This window comes from Gracilinanus agilis, chromosome 5 (genome assembly GCF_016433145.1).
Source record: "Gracilinanus agilis isolate LMUSP501 chromosome 5, AgileGrace, whole genome shotgun sequence".
Taxonomy (NCBI): domain Eukaryota; kingdom Metazoa; phylum Chordata; class Mammalia; order Didelphimorphia; family Didelphidae; genus Gracilinanus; species Gracilinanus agilis.
In genome coordinates, this window is record NC_058134.1 from 181,328,251 (window position 1) to 181,352,410 (window position 24,160).

General features: G+C 37.0%; 2 protein-coding genes across 4 annotated transcripts in view; one reads left to right on the top strand and one right to left on the bottom strand.

The window, feature by feature from the left end:
- Positions 1-24,160, bottom strand: part of FGFR1OP2 (FGFR1 oncogene partner 2) — a 74,217-nt gene that overhangs the window by 16,548 nt on the left and 33,509 nt on the right. For 2 of the 3 annotated variants that reach the window (XM_044678718.1, XM_044678716.1), the window contains exon 3: positions 7,560-7,696. In XM_044678718.1, coding sequence (XP_044534653.1) covers positions 7,560-7,694 — 135 coding nt within the window. In that variant the 5' untranslated portion in view covers positions 7,695-7,696. Of the gene's footprint in view, positions 1-7,559; positions 7,697-16,987; positions 17,342-24,160 lie in introns of those variants that run through there. The other variant, XM_044678717.1, reaches the window with a different exon arrangement.
- Positions 17,952-24,160, top strand: part of INTS13 (integrator complex subunit 13) — a 37,063-nt gene continuing 30,854 nt past the window's right edge. Inside the window, exons 1-3 of the mRNA XM_044678714.1 lie at positions 17,952-18,035; positions 19,621-19,853; positions 21,515-21,589. Coding sequence (XP_044534649.1) covers positions 19,629-19,853; positions 21,515-21,589 — 300 coding nt within the window. The 5' untranslated portion in view covers positions 17,952-18,035; positions 19,621-19,628. The remainder of the gene's footprint in view (positions 18,036-19,620; positions 19,854-21,514; positions 21,590-24,160) is intronic.

A 24,160-nucleotide genomic window follows, 5' to 3' on the forward strand; every position in this document is an offset into this window, starting at 1 on the left:
CCTATTTTTAGTGCCAGTTACTATTCAATAAGCAATTTACTCTCTGAATGATACTTTTTTGGAGGATTGAGATCAGTGAATGAGGAAGTCACAAGTTGTGATTTTTTTTGGTAAGGGAGCTCATGGTAGAATTTCCCTTTTCTCTAGAAATATAATTTAGCAGTTCATCCATAACTTATAGAGTTGCTTGGTGCATTGAGAGGTTAATTCCTTCGTCCCTGCTTACAAAACAAGCATATGTTGAAGGTAGGACTAAACAGAACTCAGATCTTTCAGAGTTTAACCCATCTTCTATCCACTATGTCATTGCCTCTATGTGACTATTCCCATAATACAAGTAAATGAAACAAAATATTCCTGGTTCTCTTTTGTTATTAATTTGAAAACTTAATCAGCTATTTTTACATTTTAGTTCATTGAATTGTACAGAACTTACTTATTAAATCAGTAGCTAGTATTAAGTTGTGTAGGCAGAAAGAAGTATTGAGAGTTTCAGATAATTACAGCAACAAAACTAATTCCAGTTTATTAGAAGCTATATTAATATGCACCTTTCTTTATGTATTCTTTTTTTTTAAACCCTTCTGTGTATTGGCTCCTACCAATAGAGTGGTAAGGGTAGGCAATGGGGGTCATGTGACTTGCCCAGGGTCACACCAGCTGGGAAGTGTCTGAGGCCGAATTTAAACCTAGGACCTCCCGTCTCTAGACCTGACTCTCAATCCACTGAGCTACCCAGCTGCCCTCCTCTTTATGTATTCTTGAAAAGATAAACTATAAGTTCTAAAAATTAAGTTGTATTTTATTACCAACTTACCTGAAGAAAACAGAGTGACTTCCTGAAGAAAATGTTCCCTATGGTCTTGAAATGAAAACTTTTGACTTATCCCAAAACATATTGGGAATTGTAGTCCACTGTTTGTATATTTTGTAGCTCTCTTTTCAACTAAGACATTAGTCTATTACTGCTGTGAAAGATTCCTCTTCATTACTGGGAAGAAAGGAAAATTTTCCAAGCCTAATGATTCCAACTCTGGTAAAAGCTCCTGGAATTTTGATTTGGGAATTTGCTGTTGTTTAGCAGTATGTAATATGACCTCATGTGACATTAAAATCTGAAAATCTCAATGCTAGAAGCCTGAGATTTTGCAAAATGAGCATTTCTTTCTTGAAAAATTTTACAATTAAGAAAGTGAGTCAAATTTATAAAAATAAGAGTCATTTCCCAAATGATAGTCTAAGGATATGAACAGATAGTTTTTGGAGGAAGAATTCAAAGCTAACAATAATTTTATGGAAAAAGGCTCTACATCGTTAATAATTAGAGAAATGCAAACTAGAACTCAAATAGTACTTCACACCCATCAGATTAGCTAAGAAGATAGAAAAGGAAAATAACAAATGCTGGAAAATAGGTACACTAATAGACTATCTTGGAGATTAATCTGGAATTATGCCGAAAGGGGTATGAACTGTGAATATCCTTTGATGTTGCATCTGGCACAATCCTCCCAACCCTCCTTCAATCCACTGCTGAGTTTGAGAGTGACGTCCTCAGACCTGTGTTTCAATAACATCCTTTTGGCAGGAAGATAACCTGGAGTGTAGAAGTGACCTGAGGTAGAGACACCAATTAGGAGACTTCTTTAATGGTTGAGAGAAGAACTGATGAAGACCTAAACTAGGGTTATGTGAGTGGACAGAAGTAAATCAATGAATGGTTATGTGTGGTGAAGGAGAATGAGGTGTAATGGATGACTTTGAAGTTGTGAACCTGAGTGCTACTACTAGTTCTTTACCCCAAAAAGATCAAAGAATAAGGAAAAGGAACCATATGTACAAAAATATTAAAGCCATTCTTTTTGGGGTAGCAAAGAATTAGAAACTTAGGGAGTGCTTATCAACTAGGGAATGGCTGAACAAATTAGGGTATATGAATGTGATGAAAATATTATTGTGCTGTAAGAATCAAAAGGAAGTTTCAGAGAATCTGGTATGACTTGTATGAACTAATGCAAAGTAAAGTAAGCCGAACCAGGGGGAAAATTTATATAGAAACAACAAAAATGTAAAGATAATCAATTATTAAAGACAACAACTGTGATCAGTGCAATGATTCACAATTCCAGAGGTCTCATGATGAGAACTACTATCCCCTCTGGAAAGAGAACAGTGGACAAGTGCAGACTAAAGCAAGTCTGGACAAGTGCAGACTAAAGCACATTTTTTTTATCTTTTAAATACACTTAATACAGTATCATATTTTTTGCCTTCTCAATGGGTAAGGTAAGGGTGGAGAGAGGAAGAGAATTTAAAACCAAAAATAAAAATAAAATTTACAAGTGTAAAAAAAATTTTATAACAGTAATTCTGTGAATTGAACTTACTTAAAATTAAGAATACTCAAAGTACATTAAACAGTATCCTGGAGTCCTTAGAAGAAAAGCATTAAGAAGGTATTGTCCTAGGTGGCAGCTGGGTAGCTCAGTGGATTGAGAGCCAGGCCTAGAGACAGGAGGTCCTAGGTTCAAATCCGGCCTCAGACACTTCCCAGCTGGGTGACCCTGGGCAAGTCACTTGACCCCCATTGCCTACCCTTACCAATCTTCCACCTATAAGTCAATACACAGAAGTTAAGGGTTTAAAATAAAAAAAATTAAAAAAAAAGAAGGTATGGTCCTATATTTTAGAATTTCAGACGTGAGAAGCCAGATAGGCCAGGAATTTAACAATAATATAAACCATCCCACTATTAACCATATCCCCAAGCCTTAATGGAGCTCTTTCCCCTCTCACACTGCCAGGCAGATGGACAGTGGAGAGTGTGTTACTATGGGGATGATACATCTCTGGTACCTGAGCCTGGAACTCCCTTACTTTTCCCCAGTTATACATGGTTTTCAGATTCAACAGAGCTAGGTGGTTTTAAACACATTTTTATGGATTGGCCTGGGAACCGAACTATATTTGTTCCATGGGAAAATATATTCTTCATAACTTAAAATGACTCTGTTGTAAGAAGACTATTTCTTATCTATATGGAAATACAGAGAAGGTGAAGATCTTCTCCAAGGACAAAAGAATAACTATTAGCAAATATATTAGAACACTAAGCCCTAGGATATGTACTCAGAATACCTGAATAAACTTCTTAGCATTGGAAAACTATACCTCACATTATTAGGTATAAACATCCTATTTAAAAATGAGAAAATGTGCATGTGCATTTTTAATATTAACTGCATCTAGGGTTAATGCCAGTGTTTCTTTTTTAAACACTTAGCTTTTGTCTTAGAATTGATAGTAAATATTCAAGGTTCCAAGGCAGAAGAGTAGGAAGGGCAAGGCAAATAAGGGTTAAGTGACACAGCAGGGCAAAATTTGAATGCAGGATGTCCCATCTCCAGGCCTTGCTCTCTATCCACTTACACCAATGCTTCTTTAAGAAAAATTAATATTTTTCCCACTATTGTTCATTTTTATAAGTGAGTAATCTTATAAAATCAAAACCCCCAAACATAAATCCAAATAAATTCAAGGGAAAAATTGCATGCTTTGATCTGCATTCTGACTCCAACAGTTCTTTCTCTGAAGGTGGATGGCATTCTTGGTCTTAAGTGCTTCTAAATTGTTCTGGATCGTTTTTGTATTGTTTTGTTGAGAGTAGTCTATCACATTTGATCATTCCATGATATTGCTGTTAGTGAGTACAGCAATGTACTGGTTCTGCTTACTTCACTCTGTATCAGTTCATGTAGGTCTTTCCAGTTCTTCTGAAATAATTTTGTTCATCATTTCTTACAGCACAATAGTATTCCTTCACCATTATATAGCACAATTTGTTCAGCCATTCCAACTGATTGACAGACCTTCAATTTCCAATTCTTTGCCACCACAAAAAGTGCAGCTATATATAAACACACACACACACACACACACATTTACAAGTAGGTCTTTCCCATACCCCCTTTTAATCTCGTTGTGATACAGACCTAGGAATGATATTACTGAATCATTGTCTTATAGCCCTTACTACCAATTCTTCTTAAGAACCTATGTCCTAGGGGGCAACTAGGTGGATCAGTAGATTGAGAGCCAGGTCCAGAGATGGGAGGTCCTGGGTTCAAATCTGGCCTCAGACACTTCCTAGCTATGTGATCCTAGACAAGTCACTTAATCCCCATTGCCTAGCCCTTACTACCGCTCTTCTGCCTTGGAACCAATTCACAGTATTGAGTCTAAGGTGGAAGGTAAGGATAAAAAAACCAACCAAACAAACAAAAAAACCCTATGTTCTGGAGTAGTGCCACAATGAAAAAATAATCACTGTACTTCTGTGATAATTAAAGTCTACACTGCCCATCTTTAGATTTAATCACCAAAGGTGAGACCACCTCCAATTCTGGGAGGTCCTTAACCCACATGTGCTAGAAAGGATGACAAATCAGAATTAATTTGACTGCCCCCTAGGCATCCTAATATCCTATTGTGATTGGACATGCAAAGTAGGAGGGAGGCACAGGAATGACGCATGAGTGACTCCTTTAAAAAGGAGTTGAGTGAGTGAGAGTGTGCTTCTGATGAAGAGGGTGGCTGGTGAAGGAAGTCTTCTAGCTCTCTTCTGGTCCGTGGAGGTGGTGAGTTTAAAGACTGACTGAATCTTCCTGAACTTCTCTTAAGGAACTTCCTTAATAGACTCTGTGAATGAAGCTTTGCTTCATTCACCTCTGGGCTTCTGGCCCTCTGACTCTCAGCTGAGGGATAATTAGACCTACCTGGATTAATAAGATCGTAGCAATTTACCTGCTGTGTTAGATTCTCATTTCCTTATTTCCTCTCTCTCTTCTTAATTGTAAATAAACTTCCATAAAAGTCAATTTTGACTTGAGATTATTCTTAATTGAGGATTGAAAATAGTTCAATCCTCTGGTGACCATCTTTTAATATATTCGACAAAAAAACCCTTCCCCCCCCCTTACACTTCTTATAACAGTGTATTTTTATTAACTACAGAAGTGTATTGCTATTGCTTTAATATGCAAAACTATTATTAAAAAGAATTATTTGGTCACCCTAAGCTATAAGTAATATCAATTTCTCATACTTTAATAGAGGTATTGTCAAAAATTAATTCTGAATTGGAATATTTTTTGTGAAATGGTTTTATCTTCAGCTTCCCCTTGAAAACCCATCTGATTCTAAACTGAGGATATAGTTTTACAGTTTCTCCCTGCCAGGCTAAGAGCCACTTCTTTTTTTTTTTTTTCCTTTGGGACAGCCACTTCTTTTGTTTGGATCTTAGAAAGATAACAGGATTAAAGGCAGGGCCAAGTTAGCAGCTACTTGAACCACTAGGAAGATTCAAATCAATAAACTGGAGCCATCTTGGCCTAGGCCAGTGATGGGAAACATTTTAGAGATAGCCCCCCCCCCCCCCCCCGGGAAGAAGAAAGCACTCCCATTGGGCAGAGGGGTGGGTGATGTAAAAAAATGTCATCAGGCACAGTGGAAAGGGGAAAGGGAGCAGCTCAGCCAGAGTCCCTCTGACTTTTTAAGTAATGAACTAGTGCAGTGGTTCCCAAACTTTTTTGGCCTACTGCCCCCTTTCTAGAAAAAATATTACTTAGCCCCCTGGAAATTAATTTTTAAAAAAATTTTAATAGCAATTAATAGGAACAATAAATGCACCTGTGGCCATCACCACCCTCCTTGATCGCTGCAGCACCCACCAGAGGGCAGTAGTGCCCACTTTGGGAATCATTGAACTGGGGGGGAGGGGCCCCATGCACCTACCACCTTGATGGCTATTTACCAATCAGAGATGTCTTGAGAAGTTCCAAGGCAGGGATTGGATGATGAGGTTTCAAGGTATATTTAAGATTGACAATAGAACATTCACCTAGGGATCTCTCCCCTTCTCCCTCACTCCTCATCCCTTCTCGTCTCTTCCACAGTTCCTCTTTCCTTTGTTCTCTCCCAGCAACTTGTTTAAAAAATTTTTTTTTTGCCCTGCTCATACTCGTTGGCATCCATTTGGATTATGGAGTAAGTAAATTGGCTAATTTATATTTTGATTAGTAAATTAACTTAAAAATGAAGATATGCTTTCTCTTTCAAATTCAATTGTTATAGTGTGCTAGATGGGGCAAAATGTACCTCTTCAAATTATAAAAGCGTATAGATTATAATAAAGAGGCAACATATATATGGAGGGAATATGGGAAAATTGGGACACTCATGCACTATTGGGGGAGTTGTTATCTGATCCAAATGTTCTGGAGAACAATTTAGGACTATGTCCAATGAGCAAAACCATGACTAGGTCTGTAACCCCCCCCTCCCCAAAAAAAAAGAAAAAGGACAAAAATGTTTATAGCAGCTCTTTTTGTGGTAGCAAAGAAGAGGAAATTGAGGAGTTGTCCATCAACTGGGTAATGGATGAACAAATTGTGATACATCATTATGATGGAATACTACTGTGCTGTAAGAAATGATGAGCAGAATGATTTCAGAAATATCTGGAAAATCCTATATGAACTAATGCAAAGGAAAGTGAGCAGAACAAGAACAATGTACCCAGTGAAAGCAATATTTTTTGATGATTAACTATGAATGACTTATTCTCAGCAATGTGATGGTCCAAGACAATCCTAAAGAGCTGTGATGAAAAATGCTACCTGCCTTAAGAGAAAGAAATTATGGAGTCTGAAAGAAGACTGAAATATACGATATTTCACTCTCTCTTTTTTTATTTGAGATTTCTTCCATAAAATGACTAATATGGAAAAATGTTTTATATATGATTGCACAATGTAAAATCTGTATCAGATTGTTTACCATCTCAGGGAAGGGAGAGGGGTAGGAGGAAAGATGGGAAAGAATGAGAGAATTTAGAACTCAAAAATTAAAAAAAAAGGTTTAAAAATGTTTTTACATATAATTGGGGAAAAAGAAAATATTATTACAAAAAAAAAAGAGACAACACAGTAGGATGTCCAGTAGAAAGAGCTCTGGAGGTAGAGGATTACAGTTCACATACTGCACCTGAAGCTGACTTCCTGTATAAACTTGGGGAGAAGTCATTTAATCTTCCTACATTTCAGTTTCCTCTTCTGTAAAATGAGGGGCTTGCACAATATGGCTTTGCAGGTCACTTCCAGCTTTAGCTATATGAGTCTATGAACTTAATTTGGCAGAAAAGAGTCTGAAACCGAAGTAAGTAAATGAGATTCTGTACCCAAATATATTAAAATTGAACATGAATATTAAATGCAATAAGCTACATATGTCAATGTCTAAAGTTAATATCTTAATAATATAAAATGTCAAATTACTTTTAAGATCTAGGATTTTTACATTTTAAAATAGTTTTGTTGTACTAAGAATGTAAAAACCATTCTTGGCTCATAGACCCCAGATCTGGCCCTCCAGCAGTAGTTTTCCCACTTCTTCATTTAGAGAATTATAGATACAAATAGATACTAACTAAACACCAATGTAGTTCAAATTATATCTAAGATAAATATTTTCTTTTATAATAAAATTAAAAATATACAAACCTGTTTCATTGCTTCCACTCGCTTATTGAGAGCTGTAGTTTGTTCAATCAGAGATTCTGCTGCATTGTCATGGTCTCTTAATCGTTCAACAAGTGCTTTAGCATCTGCAAGAGCTTTTTCAATTGTGCAGCTCATTTCTAAAGGATTAAGAACAATAGTAAGTTATAATAGCAATGCAATAATCCAGGACAATTCTGAGGGACTTATGAGAAAGAACGCTATCCACATTTAGAGGAAGAACTATGGGAGTAGAAACACAGAGGAAAAACAATTGCTTGAACTCGTGGTTCAATGGAAATATGATTAGGGATGTAGACTCTAAGTGATCACCCTAGTTAGTGATCAATAACATGGAAATAGGTCTTGATCAATGATACATGTAAAACCTAGTGGAATTGCACGTTGGCTGGGGGGGGGGGTGAATGGGAGGGGGAAAAGGGAAAGGGGGTTGGAGGGAAGGGAAAGAACATGAATCATGGAAAAATATTCTAAATTAATTAACTAAATAAAAATTTTCAGTTAAAAAAAGAATAATAGTAAGTAACCTACATGAATTGATGTGGAGTGAAATGAGCAGAACCAGGAGAACATTATACACAGTAACTGAAACACTGTGGGATGATCAAATGTAATAGACTTTGCTAACTAACAGCAATGCAATGATCCAGGACAATCCCATGGGACTTATAAGAAAGAACACTATCCACAGCTAGAGAAAGAACTATGGGATTAGAAACTCAGAAGAAAAACATACGGTATGTCACTTGTGTAGGATAAGATTTGGGTTTTGGTTTTAAAAGATTACTCTATTACAAAAATGAGTAACATGGAAATAGATATTAAGTGGTAATATATGTATAACCCAGTGGAAAGAGGGAAACCAACATGAATCATGTAACCATGGAAAAAATATCTTAAATAAGTGCTTCACTTAAAAAAAATAGTACAATTAAGCTTGTTTTGTAAATGCTATGCTACCTTGTATATAGTGACATCAAGTTTATTTCCATTTTTAACTGGCATTTAGTTTATATGCCCTAATAATAACAACCTATAGTAGCACGTTTCATTCTATAGAAATAAAGGCATCTGATACATGTGAAAAAAAGGCACATGGTAATGTATCTCTATTACTCTATTTTAACAATGTTTTTAGGTTTCCTATACAAATAATTAAAAAACCACTACCCAGGATTTATAAAATGAAGGACTAACAAAATATGTGCAGTAATAATAACATCTGAGACCAAAATATAACCATTGAGTTACTAAAACAACATATAGTACACTTCTAACTGCAGACAATTCCCATCATCCACCTTCTCTGCTGATACTTGTCCAAAAGAAACCCGTAAGAAAAAGCCATGATATTCAGCCAACTGGGATTAATGTATATACCAGTGATGGCCAACATTTTCGGGGTGGAGTACCTGGACCTGCTCCCACCCCAAACCCTAGAGATCATGTGCCATGCCCTTTCTTACCTCACAGAGAAGTGAGAAAAGTGCTCTCATTGGGCTGCTGGGCAGATGAAGTGAAAAAAATGTAATCAGGTATGGTGGAGAGGGGGAGGGGAGCAGCTCCACCGAGTTCCTTTGCTTTTCTAGTAACGAACGGTGGGGGATGAGGAGGTAGGGTGGTCAAGTGGCCACAGAGAGTGCTCTGTGTGCCATAGGTTTGCTATCACTGGCATACACCTTATCTAATTTCATTAGCTCTTTAAGATCATACTACCATTTTTTTACTCTGCTCTGATTTAACTATCACATTCTCCATAGCAATTACTTCATGCTTTCTCTATTCAAAACTTCCATATGACTTCTCCACTCTTCCTCAGCAAAAGCCCAGAAGTAATCATTTGTCAGTCTCCTTCCTCTCTTCTTAACTCAAAATTCCTCTGTACCATCACCTGATCCTTCCTCCTTGACTTCCACCTCTGACAGTTGTCCTTTATCCTTGTCAAGGCCAACCTGTGCCCCTGTATTGGACCCCCATGTCTTCATTGGGTGTTTGCTTGTTGTACTTATCATCTTCAGAGATATCAGGGCAGGAAATGCATAGAGCTACTCTTTAATGAAAAAGGCAAGAGCAAAACCTGGGGGAGATAGAGTATCTATGGCTTGGCAGAGGGTCAATGATGGTTAAAGTGGAGGTGGGAAGAGCCAGACCGAATATAACAGAATAGTAGGAAGAACTATAGAAGACTTCCCCTCAAAAAACAAACAAAAACCTCCTTCCAACAAATTTAGAAAACACATCAAATTGAATCCTAATCATGAAACTGAAGAGTCACAGTGATGCAAGAATCCTAGGGAGTTATTTTTCCATCTTACAACAGAACAGGGAGACAAAAATGTCTGTGGGCAGTGGTGACAGAAGCTATAAAACTGGAAAAGAAATGAGAGCTATATTAGAAAGACTGGAAAGGGTATTAAGAGCTTGGCATAAAAGGTATAAAACTTTGCCCAAGCAACACACTTCCTGAAAAAAGAAGGGACCAAATGGAAGCTAATGACTCCATGAGGCAAGAAAGATTAAAATAAAGTCAAAAGCCTGAAAAAAGAGGAAAAAGTGCAAGGTATCTTATAACAGAAATAACTGACTTGGAAAACAAATCAGAGATAATTTAAAAATCAATGGATTACCTGAAAGGCATGACTGAAGAAAAAGGAGATAGATCAGATTTCAAGATATAAAAGAAAACTGTTCAGATCTCTTAGAAGCAGAGGGCCAAAATGGAAAGCCGTTTACCAGCCACCTCTTGAAACCCTGAAATGAGAACTCACAGGAATATCATAGTAAAACTCCAGAGATTCCGGATCAAAGAAAAAAATGCTGCAAGCAGCTAAAAAGAAATAATTCAAATGCTGAGGAGTGAGAGTCAGAATCATCTAAATTTTCATAGCTACCATTATAATAGGCTTTATATACTTTGCCTTCTGGAATATCATATTTTAAGTTTCCCAGTCTGTTATAATGGATAATGTTGGAAGCTGCAAAGATGCCAAGAGGAATGAAATCAGAGAAAATGCCACTGGATTAACAAGTGAAATGACTGGTAATTCTGGAGATGGGACAATATCCAGTGAATTGGACTCAGGCTTTAGAAAAACTCAAAACACGATTAAAAAAACAATTAAGAGAGGCTGAAGACAATTGGGAAAAGAACTTAAAAAGCAAAATAGGTCATCTAGAAACAGAGGCACATGAACTAAAACAAGAAAATTCTGTCTTAAAAGCCAGAACTGACTAGCTTGAAAATGAGGCAAAGAAAGTGAGTCTAGTGGAGTGTCTCCTGGAGATAGTATTCCATAACTTCACTGGAGACTGAGGCTTAGATGGAGGCATGAACTTGGATTCCAACTCCTGGTCTACTTTGTTGGGTGAATGAAAAGGGCTGACTACTTTCCTAGTTTTCTAAAGACTAGCTTCCATCTTGGAGGAGGCCTCTTGGTTGAGGACTAGTATAGGTATTTTGTCTAACCTCTCACATTTTTCTACTTTATTGTTTCCACTCTATTTTGTAAATAAACTTCTGACTTGAGATATAATAACTCCAGGACCATGTTATTTCACATAATTTAAGTCCAACCACTAAATTTAACCTTTATAGAAGACAGACAATTTCTTTGGTATTTCCTGAACCACAAATGCCTGCCTTATACAGGGAGATAAATCTAAGGAAAGACAATATACAATTTAAGTACTAAAAACTGTATTGTAAATGCCAACAAAAAGTTGCAGACCAGAGATATAAAAAACGAAGCTAGCTGAATAGCCAGGAAGTCTTCACTGACAGCTTCTAAATCAGGAAGACAAGCGTCAGATACAAACAATGCCTGACAAAAAATGTGCAAATCACTTAACATCACTGACCTCCCAAAAGCTCTCTAAATTGAAGAAGTTTTTGATCTGCACTGATAGAATTTTTCTTGATGGGAGTTCCCCATATCAAAAAGACATATCATTGTGGGTTGGAATGACTCTAACAGGTACCCTGGTAGTTTAGGTACAATAATAGACACTCCTAGGCCATATAACACAAACAAAAAGAGACTTATTTAGCCATAGCAGGAGAAGGATATTCAACTAAATGTGGATCCCCTTCCTTTTGAGTGGTTTACTAACCAAGCATAAGGCTGGAATTCCTGTAACTTTTAGTACGCAGGTGACTAAGGAAGTAATCTATCCATCAGTCTATAGTTCTTTTCTTTTCTTTTCTTTTCTTTTCTTTTCTTTTCTTTTCTTTTCTTTTCTTTTCTTTTCTTTTCTTTTCTTTTCTCTTTTCTTTAAACCCTTACCTTCTGCCTTAGAACCAATAAGGCAGAAGAGTGGTAAGGGCTAGGCAATGGGGGTCAAGTGACTTGCCCAGGGTGACACAGCTAGAAGTGTCTGAGGTCAAATTTTAACCCAGGACCTCCCAACTCTAGGCCTGGCCCTCAATCCACTGAGCCACCCAGCTGCCCCCCTCCCCTTCAGTCTGTAGTTCTTTGAGCCAATTAAGTCTTGAGGATGGTTTCAATACATTAAAAAAAAACAAAAACAAAATCCTTACCTTCTATCTTAGAATTGATATTAAGTATCAATTCCAAGGCAGAAGGGGAGTAAACAACAACAAATGAAGTGACCTGAATTGTGTTTTAATTGGATACTTATAAACTTAAACATGATGATTGAAAATGTTTTGCAACTAAATAGGGTCTTTGTATTTATTTCAGAATTAAAGTGGATATTCTTTTTACCTCTCTTATTACACTTACTACATCTTGCCTATATTATAATTGTCTTATTTTCCAATCAGAATTATTAACAAGGACAGGAATATAGTTTATTTACTCTGGTAACCTAGCAGTACTTTGCATGTAGTTAGCTATTCAATAGATTTTTCTTAAATGAGTGGATGGATTCTGGACAGAAAGATTTACTGTTTTTAAATTATCAACCAACTAATAATCATGATAAATACACTTCTATGACAAATATGGTGATAGCTATGAACAATAAAATGTATTTAATAAAAAATAATATGAAAATACTGGAATGAATTGTGGATTATAAGGATTATAAAAATAATTTTCAGTAAATCATAACACACTATAATGTCTAAAACTGGCTTAAGATGGGGTGATTTTAGAAAAATCATGAATATTTCAAGTCAAATGCTTAACTACTTAGAGACCTCTAAGAATGACCTAGTTGTCTAATCTTAATAGGGTCCTCAGTATACTAAACTCCCAAAGGAGAGCAAGATTATAGTCAATTTCTTGGTAGTAATTTTAAGTAGTCCCTTAACCATTGTATTAGATCAGGTTGGTTCTGCCCAGGAGAAGGGAAAAGTGAAATAAAAATTTTAATACCCAGACAGGTATTAAAGATAGACGCCTAGTATTTTTTAGTTTAAAAACAAAACAAACAAAAATCAAACTAATATCTGATGAGTATACAGCAGGTTTTGAGACAACATTTTTAAAGGAGCAAAGGAAAGAATAAGTTACAGCAGGAAGGTGAATGAAAAGAAAAGGATGTTCGATTTAATAAGAAAGTAAACTATATAACAGAAGTTCATAGTTTTAGGTATAATCTTTTTAGTTTTTCAATACTGAAATGTCTGTTGAATACAAAAGAAAATTTTTAATAAAAAGGGAAAGATCAGTAATTTTTCAAGCTAATATCTGTATGTCTAATAAGTATATAATTCCCTTAAATTTGTGGGCAATTATTTTAAACATTGTTCTCTTGCTAGTTAAGAGACCCCCTTCAAAGTTTGTGACTAAAATGCTACAATTAACACCCAGAATCAAATTTTGAATTAACTGCTTCTCCTATGATATTTAATATAATAATGAATGCAAACATAGAAATGAGGGAATTTGTTACTCTATGCTACATAATAATAAAAATGTCAAATTCATCTATTTTGGGAAGAGAATCAGAGTAACTACTTTATTGGAGTACATCTTTAATGCTTCAGAAAAAATGCTTAGAGGTACAAAAAACATTACTACTTGCATATTCATTTCCTGTTAAGTGAAACCACAAAACATTAAAGAATTGTATTTAAGTTGGTTTTTACTGGCCAAACCTATTATTTCATCAATATAAGGGCCTGAAGATGGGAGATCCTGACTTTAAATCTGGCCTCACATACTTGCTACCTATGTGGCCCCAAGCAAGTCACTTAATCCTAATTGCCTAGTCCTTACCACTCTTCTGCTTTGGAATTGATATTTGGCATCAAAGGGTTTTTTAAAAAAATAAAAAACAAACAAACAAAAATCAAACATTTGCCTTGTTTAGAACCAAACAATAAAATACTATTTATAAGAAATCATTGAGGAGGAGGGATAAGGAGGAAACACACAAATTCTCAATATTCCATTTGTCCCCCAATTTAGAAAAGTTTGTATTAACATAATTATCTCCATTTATATGTTTATCTTAAAACAATTACTTAGTAGAGATGAAATTCACCATACTGTCTGGTGCACTAGACCTCCTCTTCAAGAGAATAAATTACAATTTTTTAAAAGAGAAAATTGCTTTTGCATTAGTCACATTGTCTCTCACCCACCTAATAGTCTAATGATATGCACGATGACACTTGGCAGAAGCTTCAGTACATTCTGTTTCTGATAAAAGAGAACACTACACCCACCCTCAATAGTAGTTGCCAGCTGCTTAGTTTTCTTATTTGATTAAGGATTTAAAGAAAAATCCAGTCACTTTTTCCTTTATTCAATCTACTATCCATAAGAGAGAAAACCTAGTGAATATTGATCTAAGTTTAGAAGTAATGTATTATCAATTATTTAGTTTTGATTCAAAATCTTTTGGTGCGGTTATATAAATATTTCTCTAAAAAAAATCAGAAATCATAAACTTCTTCAGAACTGTGCTCTTATTTATCTCTATCTCCCTCTCAAAATCTATCACAGTGACTTGCAAATGGCAGGCACTTACCCGTGTGCACAAAGGCCCTAAAAAAGGAGAAAGCAGACAGGCACTCTTGCCCTATATGCTTGCTGGGGGAGGGAAGAGGAACACTAGAACAATTTACCATTAATATCTGATTATATTCAGAAGAATATGGTTTTGTGGCTATCATGGGTAATATGGTCTCTTTGGGACTTTCTTCTCTATAAATGAGAGGTTCATATTACAAGATCTCTAAGGTTCTTTCTTATCCTAAATCTTATTTAAGTCTTAAGAGGTCCCTGCACCCAACTCCCTCTTTCCAGGTATATGTGATTCATATTCCTTTCTCTTAAATATACTGATGGAAAGTGCCACACAATAGTGAAATGCCTATACTAGGATACTTCATACAATGATGTAGTGGAAAAGATGCTGGACCTACAGTCAAGAGATCTGGGTTCAAATTCCGACTTGGATACTTATTAACTGTGTGACTATTCAGGGGACTTGAACCTCTCTGATCATTGTCTCACTTATTAAGACCGTTAACTTGCAGAGCCCACTTCACAAGGTTGTTTTGAGTAAAGTACTGTAACTTACATAAATGTGAATAGTTACCACATTGGATCTTAGAAATCATATAGTCTAGCCTTTCATTTTATAGATGAGGAAAGTGAGGTCCAAAGAAGTTGTTACTTGATCAAAGTCACAGAGATAGAAAGGGACAAAAAATAAAGGGAATGAATTTGGCTTTTAAAGTTCTTCATAGCCTGGCTTCTTCCTGCCTTTCAAGTATAAAACTTAGTTCCTTCTTGATGCTGTTTGTTGATAGAGGAAACACTACCTCAACTCCTTCCTTCTCTCCCCTTGGTTAGGTATTTTCACTGGTTTTCCCCCATGCCTGGAATGCTATTCCTCCTTATCTTGGCCTTCTGGTTTCCTTCAAGTCTCAGCCCCCTTCAGCAAAAAGCCTTTCCTACACCACCTTAATCTTTGTGTCTTCCCTCTAAGATTAGCTTTAAGATGTATATAGTTGTTTGCACACATAGTCTACCCAGTTAGACTCTAAACTCCTTGAAAGCAGGGGCTGTTTTTTGCATTTCTTTGTACTCTCAGCAATTAAAGTATGACACTTAGCAGGCAATTAATAAATGTTTGACTAGATTCTAGAGTCTCAAGGTTATCAATCTAGGCCTCTTTACAAGTAAATTAAATTCAATAAATATTTGTTAAGTGCTTGCAATAGACTGCTGGTGCCTCTGCCTGCCTTAAGTCTTTCCCCACTCCAATCCAGTAAGCCACTAAAACACTAGTCTGATCGTGTCATTCCCTACTCAATAAACTCTAGTGGTTCTCTATTGCCTTCAGGAGCAAATACAATATGCTGTTTGGTATTCCAAATCCTTCATAACCTAGCCCCCTTCCACCTTTCTAGTTTTCACTTCACCCCTAACTCCTGGAATTGTTTTCTTCCTTTGATTGGTTTACTGATCTTCCTGGCTTCCTTTAGGTCTCAATTAAATCCTTTAATTCTAGTGCTTTCTTTCTTCTAATAATTTCCTATTTATCCAGTATATAGCAGCTTGCTTTATTTGCTAGTATGTTAATTCCTCCACTAGATGAAAAATTCCTTTAGACTCTTTTTTGTCTTTTTTTGTCTCTCCAATGCTTAGCACAGTGCCTGGAACATCTAAGTGCTTCATAAATGTTCATCTAATTAAAATGCTTTGTGCCAGTCACTGTACTATTGATTCCTGAGGAAAAAAAATGCAAAATTGACCTTGATAATATTTATATTGTATCAAAGCTTAAAAAATTAGTAAGACATGTCTGAAGTACCTACTGTGCCAGTGCACTATGCTACTGATTCACGGAGAAGAAAAGTGAAATTGAACAGGGACTACATTTATCTTGTATCAAAGCGATTTATGAAGTGCCTTACTATATGCCACACACAGTGCTACCGCTTCACTAGGAAGAAAAGTGAAATTGACCAGGGTCAATGTTTATCTTGCATCAAAGTCAGCAGACAACTTGTGAAGCACCTACTACGTGCCAGGCACTGGGCTGAAGGCTGGGTCAGGATACTCCTCTGGGTGACTTAGTGTGTGTATACTTCAATAATGAAGGGGTTACACGTTCTATGTGTACTGCACAACCTTTTTCTTTCTTCAGTATCATTCGCCAGCTGCGCATAAGCCTCTCCCCGGCGGACCCCGGGGAAGAGCGGTGACTTCCGACACAGAATAGACTTGAGCCTAAAGAGGGACACTCGGCCTCTCTTCTCCCCTCTCCTCACTGGGGCCACAAGCGGCTCAAAGGCAGCCCCAGCCCCGGGGACGAGGGAAGGTCCGAGAGGAGGAAAGAAGCGATGACCAGTTCCCTTTTCCACTTCTTACCCACACAAGCCCAAGCCGGCAAAGGGACGTCCCCGCCCGCGGGGGACCAGCCAGGTTTCCGACCTGCAGTCGTCCCTCCTTTCCGTTCCCCCGGCCTTCACCGCTGGTACTTACTCTGGTCTCTCTTGTTGCAGCAGCCGCCGCCGCCGCCTCAGCCTTCAGGTCGGGTTGTGGGTGGGCTCTGCCGGCGGAGCTCGGCTGCCCCCGGAGGGCCGGGCTCCTCTTCTCCTCCTTAAGAGACCGCTGCGTCGGGCTAGGTCCCCTCAGCAGGTGACGGCAGAGCTGGGTAGAGACAGCAGCAAGGGGAGGCGGCCGGATCTACCCTCCATGTCGGAGTGGGGGGCTGGCTGCTTCTCTTACAACCTCCCGCGCCAAAGGGGCAGGGGAAGGGGGTGGTTGGACGGGAGGGGCAAGAGCACCTTTAAGCCTCGCGAGACTTCTTTACCCGTGCCCCTTTCCCTCTTTGGGTCGCGGCGCGGAGAAATCACCGGTGACACTCTCGGACTACTCCCGCGAGAGGGACGGAACGTCCCAACCCTCCTCTCTTTTTTCTACTTCCTCCCTCCCTCTCCCTCTTCTCGGGCTCTCGGTGAGTCTCGCGAGCGTTGCCAGTGGAACCAAAGCAGGGCGGAGAGAGAACAGGCGAGGGGGGGCCCCCTGTGCGCTCTGTGGGCCGGATGCGTTTTAGCCGGTGCTGCGGTTCGGGCTGCAAGGCTAGCAAGGGTGCCCCAGCGGCCAAGACCATCCACTCCAAGGGGTGACTGGGGGTCTCAATCGGGAAGAAAGCCCATTGAGGCCGAGACGTTTTTTTTCTTCCTATCTCCGTCCCCTTTCGGTGTTTCGTGGCCTGGGCTTCCTGACCACCGAGGGGGAGGGGAGCTCGACGGGCGCCAGAGGGGCGGGGCTAAGGGGAGCGCTTCTAGGGGGCGGGAAATAGGCGAGCTGCGCATGCGCGTCGCGCGAATGTGTTTGTGTTTTTGCGTGCGTGTCTAAGTATGAAATTTGAAAGTGACTGGGTGCAAGAAGATGAATGAGCATACGGCGCTTTCCTCTCAGTGATAGCAGACACTCCTGGGCCGTCTGCTGATCCACAGCAGCCTATTCCAGAGGAGCTGTGGCTCCTAGTCTTTGGCTCGTTTCCACAGCAGGACCAGGCATAAAAGTAAGCGAACCTTTATCCTGAAGTTTGTATTCTATCCACCCACTTCGCGGTTTCTCCCTCTTCTGCTTTTCCTAGAGATTTTAGGTCTGGTTCATTTTGTAAAAGAGCCTTCTTGCAAGTGTGTTCTGTATGAAACTGAAGTCTTTTAAAGCAAGAAATGAAAATAGCTTTTTGAAACATATCAAGTGGAAAAGTTCTTTTTAAAGAATACCTTATAGCTTTCTTTGCCATATGCTTTTTTTAAGGGTGCCTGTTCAATCCTTTTCAAATATACACCTAGTTGTATTTTTTTTAACGAGAAAAAAAATTGCCCATGAACAAGAAGTCAAAACAAAACAGGGTAACCTATTTTTATAGTAGTCTTCAAGAAATCATTTAAAAAAAAAATTAAGTTACATCTATTTATTTAGATTTGGCTTTAAAAAGTCATCATATAGTTAACTTTTAGTTTTTTGAGTGTTGACTTATGCTTTGGTCACTTCCAAACTTTTTATTGTCATCTCTCATATTACCTGCTTTTTGTTCTTTTTGTTGGTCACTAGAAGTTGCAAAGAAAAGAGAGATCAAAGAAGCTTAATTTTATTTTTACTCACAACTCAAAATTTTATTATACCTTGATAGTAATATCAGTACAGTGCTTTACATTTTAAAAACATTTTTCTCATGACAATCATGAAAGATGTCAATTCACATCCTATTTTTCCCCCTTAATGTACCCCAGAGAAGTAATTTACTATCTCTGAAATTCAGTTTCTTCAACTGTAAAGATAATTACATTTTTATTATCTGTCTTTTAACTCGACTGAATAGAAATCTTCAAGAGCCAGAAAAACCTCAGTTCAAATTCTGCCTCTGAAACATCTGGCGGTGTGACCCTGGACAGGCTACTTAGCTTAGTACCCTGTGCAAATTTGGAAGACTTAAGTTTCTGAGCAAGAGATGATCTACATTGGTAGTCAGAGCTCCTCAATGAATGATTCTTAATGAAATGATTTGAGGGGAAAAAAACCAAACAAAAATTATCTCCCTTACGGAATTCTTATTTTGAAAAAGTGAATTGTAAACCTTTAAAGATGCTAGAGAAATATATAACATAGTATAAACATTGTGCCTATTTTATGCTAGAAAAATTGAGGTCCAAACAGGTTAAGTGATTTGCACAGGGTCACAGAGCCAGAACTCAATTCTTTTCACAGTTAGACAATTGCACCTTCCATTGCAAGCTGTGGAACATTAAATATTGAGAGCTAACTATATGAAATTGTTTTAAACATTGAATATAATTTTGAGGACACAGTGACTTGGTGGTTAAAATATGTATTAAAATGTTATGTCCAGCAACAAATTCACTCAAAAAGCTAATGTCATAAAGATTAAATCTTCCAACTGTAATAACAATATGATGTGCTTTGTACCTAAAATTGATATATTTTGATTATAGTAGAGATCTTGTCAAATAATATTTCCAACTCATAATGTGAATATTATTCATGTCCTTTACCATATCTACATTAAGGAGAAATTAGGTACTAATCAGGATTTGTTTACATTTTTAAAAGCTTTTCATCTGTTTATTTCCTTGCAGGTAAAAAAATGAAAATTTTTTCTGAGTCTCATAAAACGGTATTTGTTGTGGATCATTGCCCCTATATGGCAGAATCATGCCGACAACATGTGGAGTTTGATATGTTGGTAAAAAATAGGACTCAAGGAATCATACCCCTGGCACCCATATCTAAATCACTGTGGACTTGCTCAGTAGAATCCTCCATGGAATACTGTAGGATTATGTATGATATATTTCCTTTCAAAAAGCTGGTGAGTATTTATGAGACATCTCAAATGTGCTGGAATTCATTAATTTGAGATATACTTTATCTGGATATACATATTTTAATTGGTATTGCTTCAGACTGAAAGGGTCTTAGTATTTTGTGTATTCCATTTAATATATGAGTTATCACTTTGGGATTAATATACGATGACTGCACAATCAAACCAGGAGAATTTGGCAATATTAAGAAAATTATATGCCTTGTGTAAATACCTGGTCAAGAGTGATACAGTGGCCTGGAGAGGGAACCAACAAACTATTTTATTCTCCCTTGACTAATGCAGATCACAGTATCTAGAATACATTTTTTGTGACTTTGCTGTGGTAGAAAAAAGTTCATTATTTGATGAGTAGTCTCCTGGTGATAAGCTTTTCTGTGCTTAGTTGAGCTTTTCCCCTTGAATAGCTTACATACAATCTGTTAAACAGACATACAGTCTCTACTTGAAGCTTTTCCAGTTCATAAGGCACTTAAACTGTTCGATGAAAACTTCAGGATCATCTTTATACCACTAAGGGGCCTTATAGTAGGCCTTTAGTGAAAATACTTTTTAAAGTTAGGATAAATTATTAGTTGGAAGGCACATTTAGATGTATAGTTATTTTGTTTAAATTATCTTCAGGATTACGTCTTCAAGAATGTTAAGTTGTTTATGCAAAAGTGGACTTTTCAAAAATTTATTAATGAAGAGAAGGAACCTTTCATTTCTTTAGTTGTTTGTCTGGATTTCAGATGTTTTTTAGTAAGGCAGAGAATGACAGGTGTGTATATTTGGTTATATTCTAAAAATCAGATATAAAGAATTTAAGATTATCCATGTTTTTGTTTTTGTTTCTTTGGGGGGGGGTTGGGGGTTGGGATCAATTTTTGATTTTACCAATTCCTATCTCTTATTGTGGTAACTTTCTACATCAGTGTGGCTTGGCCGTTATCATGGGACAGACACCAAGAAGGAATACCAGAGTCATAAAAAAACTTATTTTATGGAATTAAGGAAATTAGTGGAAATATCTTATAAGTTTCCTAGGGAATAGAGTACACACTTGAAGTAAGCGATACTTGTTTCAGAGAGTCCTTAAGAGAGGGGAATAGTGACTAGTTTAAGAAGGGTTCCCAACACAGATGACAGGAAAAGGGCAGAGACTACAGCACATGATCTAGGGACTAGAAAACTAGACACAGATACTAGCAAAATCGAACTGTTCTTAAATTGGGAAATTATATTTCCTGATGTGTTTTCTTAACCATCTTCTAGTTCTTTCCAATTAAGAATGTATGTATGTATCTATCTGTCTTTCTACTTTTTGTCTTATGGTCTTGACGTGATTTCATTTATGTGGAAATTTATCTTATCAGTATAGATCATTAATTTATCTGTAGAGAGTTGTCTGGGCTTCTGAGAGGATAGTGACTTGGTTGGTTGCAAGTTTGTTTATGTCAAGTTCATGACTTGAAAACATATCTTCCCAATTTTAGGGTCAGATCACTAGCTATTTGATTGTGCTACTATGTATTTCATTTATATTTAGAGTTAAAGAAATTATGTAACTATGTAATGGTTTGGTAAGTGAGTTAAACTATTCTTGAACAAAAGTTTTTTGTTATTTGAGTGCAATTGTTACACACAACTTTGTAACCTTTCAGGTAAATTTCATTGTGAGTGATTCTGGACCTCATGTTTTAAATTCTTGGACTCAGGAAGACCAGAATTTGCAGGAGGTATGTTTAGTTTCTGAAAATATGATCATTTGAAAAATGATATTCAAGTAACATAATTGTCTTTTAAGAAAAGCTAGAATCCTGGAATCCTATGAATCAGTTTGTTAATTATGTAAATAAAATCAGTTGTTTTTCTCAAATACTTATCCTTTATTTAGTTTGGGATAACACTATTTAAAAAAATTTTTTTTGAATCCCATTGTATTTGCACCATGGATCCTCTTTGTAAGGAGGCAGGTAAGAGTCAGATACTTGGCAGCACTAAATTGAAGTACTTCATGTTGAAGTTTTGCCAGTGATGGAAATTTCACAAAAGATTATTCCATCTCCAGTGTTTTTTTTTTAATTTATAATTTTTTCAAATTATAGAGAACAATCAAGGCATATGTATTGTGATAATTATGATTTTTTTGAAACATGTCTCTTAACATTGTAGTTATAAGAAATAGGACTCCAATATGGATTCGCTTTATGCTAATGATCATAAACACATAAGCAGTAATAGATTTTTCCACTGCCCTGACTTATTCTGATACTGTGAATAACTTTGACATCTGATTGGATGAGGCTTTCAGCATACTGCAGCCAATGTGTGCTGACACTCCTGGAGTTCTGGATTACCAACTTGAATTCTTATCCAGTTTCTAGTCCCTATTAGGAACTATTTGCTTGAGCCTAGTACTGATAAGCTACCTTAGGAAATTTCCTCATCATATCTATGTCTACTCAAGAACACCCCTTCCCACATTTGGCACTGATTGTCCCAGCTAAATGCACCTTTAACGTAGAAGAATAGAGTTATAAGGTATAAGACTGCTAAGATATTGCTGCTGTACATATCTCCCACGCTTGGGTGACCCTGGCCCTGTGGCCATATCTCTGTGTTGCCATATTGTGGGTGTATTGCTTTCATTTTTTGCCCATCTGCTGTGCTGCATACTAATAAAGTTCATGCTTGCTCTACCTTCCATGGTACCAGTTTTCTGTAAATTATGAACCCAGGTCCTTGCTCTGACTCTAGCCATCGGGCCAAATAGAATATGTATAACATAAAATCATAGAATTTAGAGCTGTAAGGAATTTTAAAGAGAACAGTTAATATTTACAAACTAAGTTTTTTAAAAAACCTTTGAATTAAAGTGTTGGTATTATCTCTACTTTACAGATGAGGTAACAAAGATTCAAAAAACCTCCAGTTAAATTCTTCTTAACTCTAGATCTATTATATAAAGTTTCCTTTGGATTTCAAGATAATTGAGATGTTCATGAGAAATTTCTTTCTCTCATTTTATTTCTCTTCACACATACTCACACCCACATAACCAACACCCCAATCTCCCCCTCCCCCCCTTTTAGATACAATTGTCTTTGAAAATATGCTAAGGTTGTTCTTTTACATGAGTGAAATCATAATACACATAAAACAGGATTCAGGCTTCATTGCATTTAGAGAATATGTAACTATAAATTTACCGATCATGGAAATGGCATTCTACTTCAGATTTGCTTTTTAATGAGGGAAATAAGAAGGAAGCTTATACTCCTTTATCATGTGAAATACCAGCTTCTAACTTCATCACTCAATAATTTGAAAGGCTTCTTTCAGAGGTTTCTATCAATTTCTTTACCAAATCTGGTGACTTTTTTTTCAATACTCCTTTCTTGATCAATCTGGAGCATTTGGCATTATTGACTATTCTCCTCCTCCTCTAGGACATTGTTCCCTTGTTTTTTGGGACCATGCTGTCTTCTCAATCTCTTTTTCTTAGATCTTTGTCTGCAATATTCCAGAAGTCATAGGTCACTTTTAAAGATCTTTCCTGAACCATTTCTTTACACTCTTTTCTCAGTATTCTCATTATCTCCTGAGGTCCAATCATGCCCAACTTTCTGCTGGGCATCTCCAACTGTGTGTTCTTTAGACATTTCAGATTCATGTCAAGAAACAACAGGTATAAATCTCCTAAAACCCACTTCTCTTAGTGTCCTTTTTTTCTGTTGAGGATTTCACCATCCTTCAATTTTCCCAGGTTTGCAGCCACAAAGTAGTCATCTTGACTTTTGTCATATTCAGTTATTTGCCAAATCTACCTCTACAACATCTCATATACATTTCATTTTTTCCCATTAATTAATTAAGAGTTATCTCTTACTCTCCCTTCCAGCTCATGATCTGGGTGCACATGAGGAACTGATAATAAAATGACTCAGTAACTAGTTATTTTCCCTCTATTTAGATATAGTTTGTTTCATTCTTTATAGAGTTAAGTGTTTGCCAAGTCTAACAACTTTTCATATCAAAAATGTATGTAATAACTTCTGGTATGAGGCTTCTGGACCATAGGATTATAGATTTAGAGTTGGAAAAGATAATAGAGATCATTTGTCCTACAGAATTCATTTTGCAGCTGAGGAAACTTGTGGCTTATCTATACTTACACAAGTGAGATTTGATCCCAAGTCCTATATGACTCCAAATTCAGTGGTTGTTTTTTTTAACTGTATAATGCTGTTGAGAGGCTTTTGAACTCCTTAATTTCTTACTCTTCAACTCTGATTTTTATTGCCCCT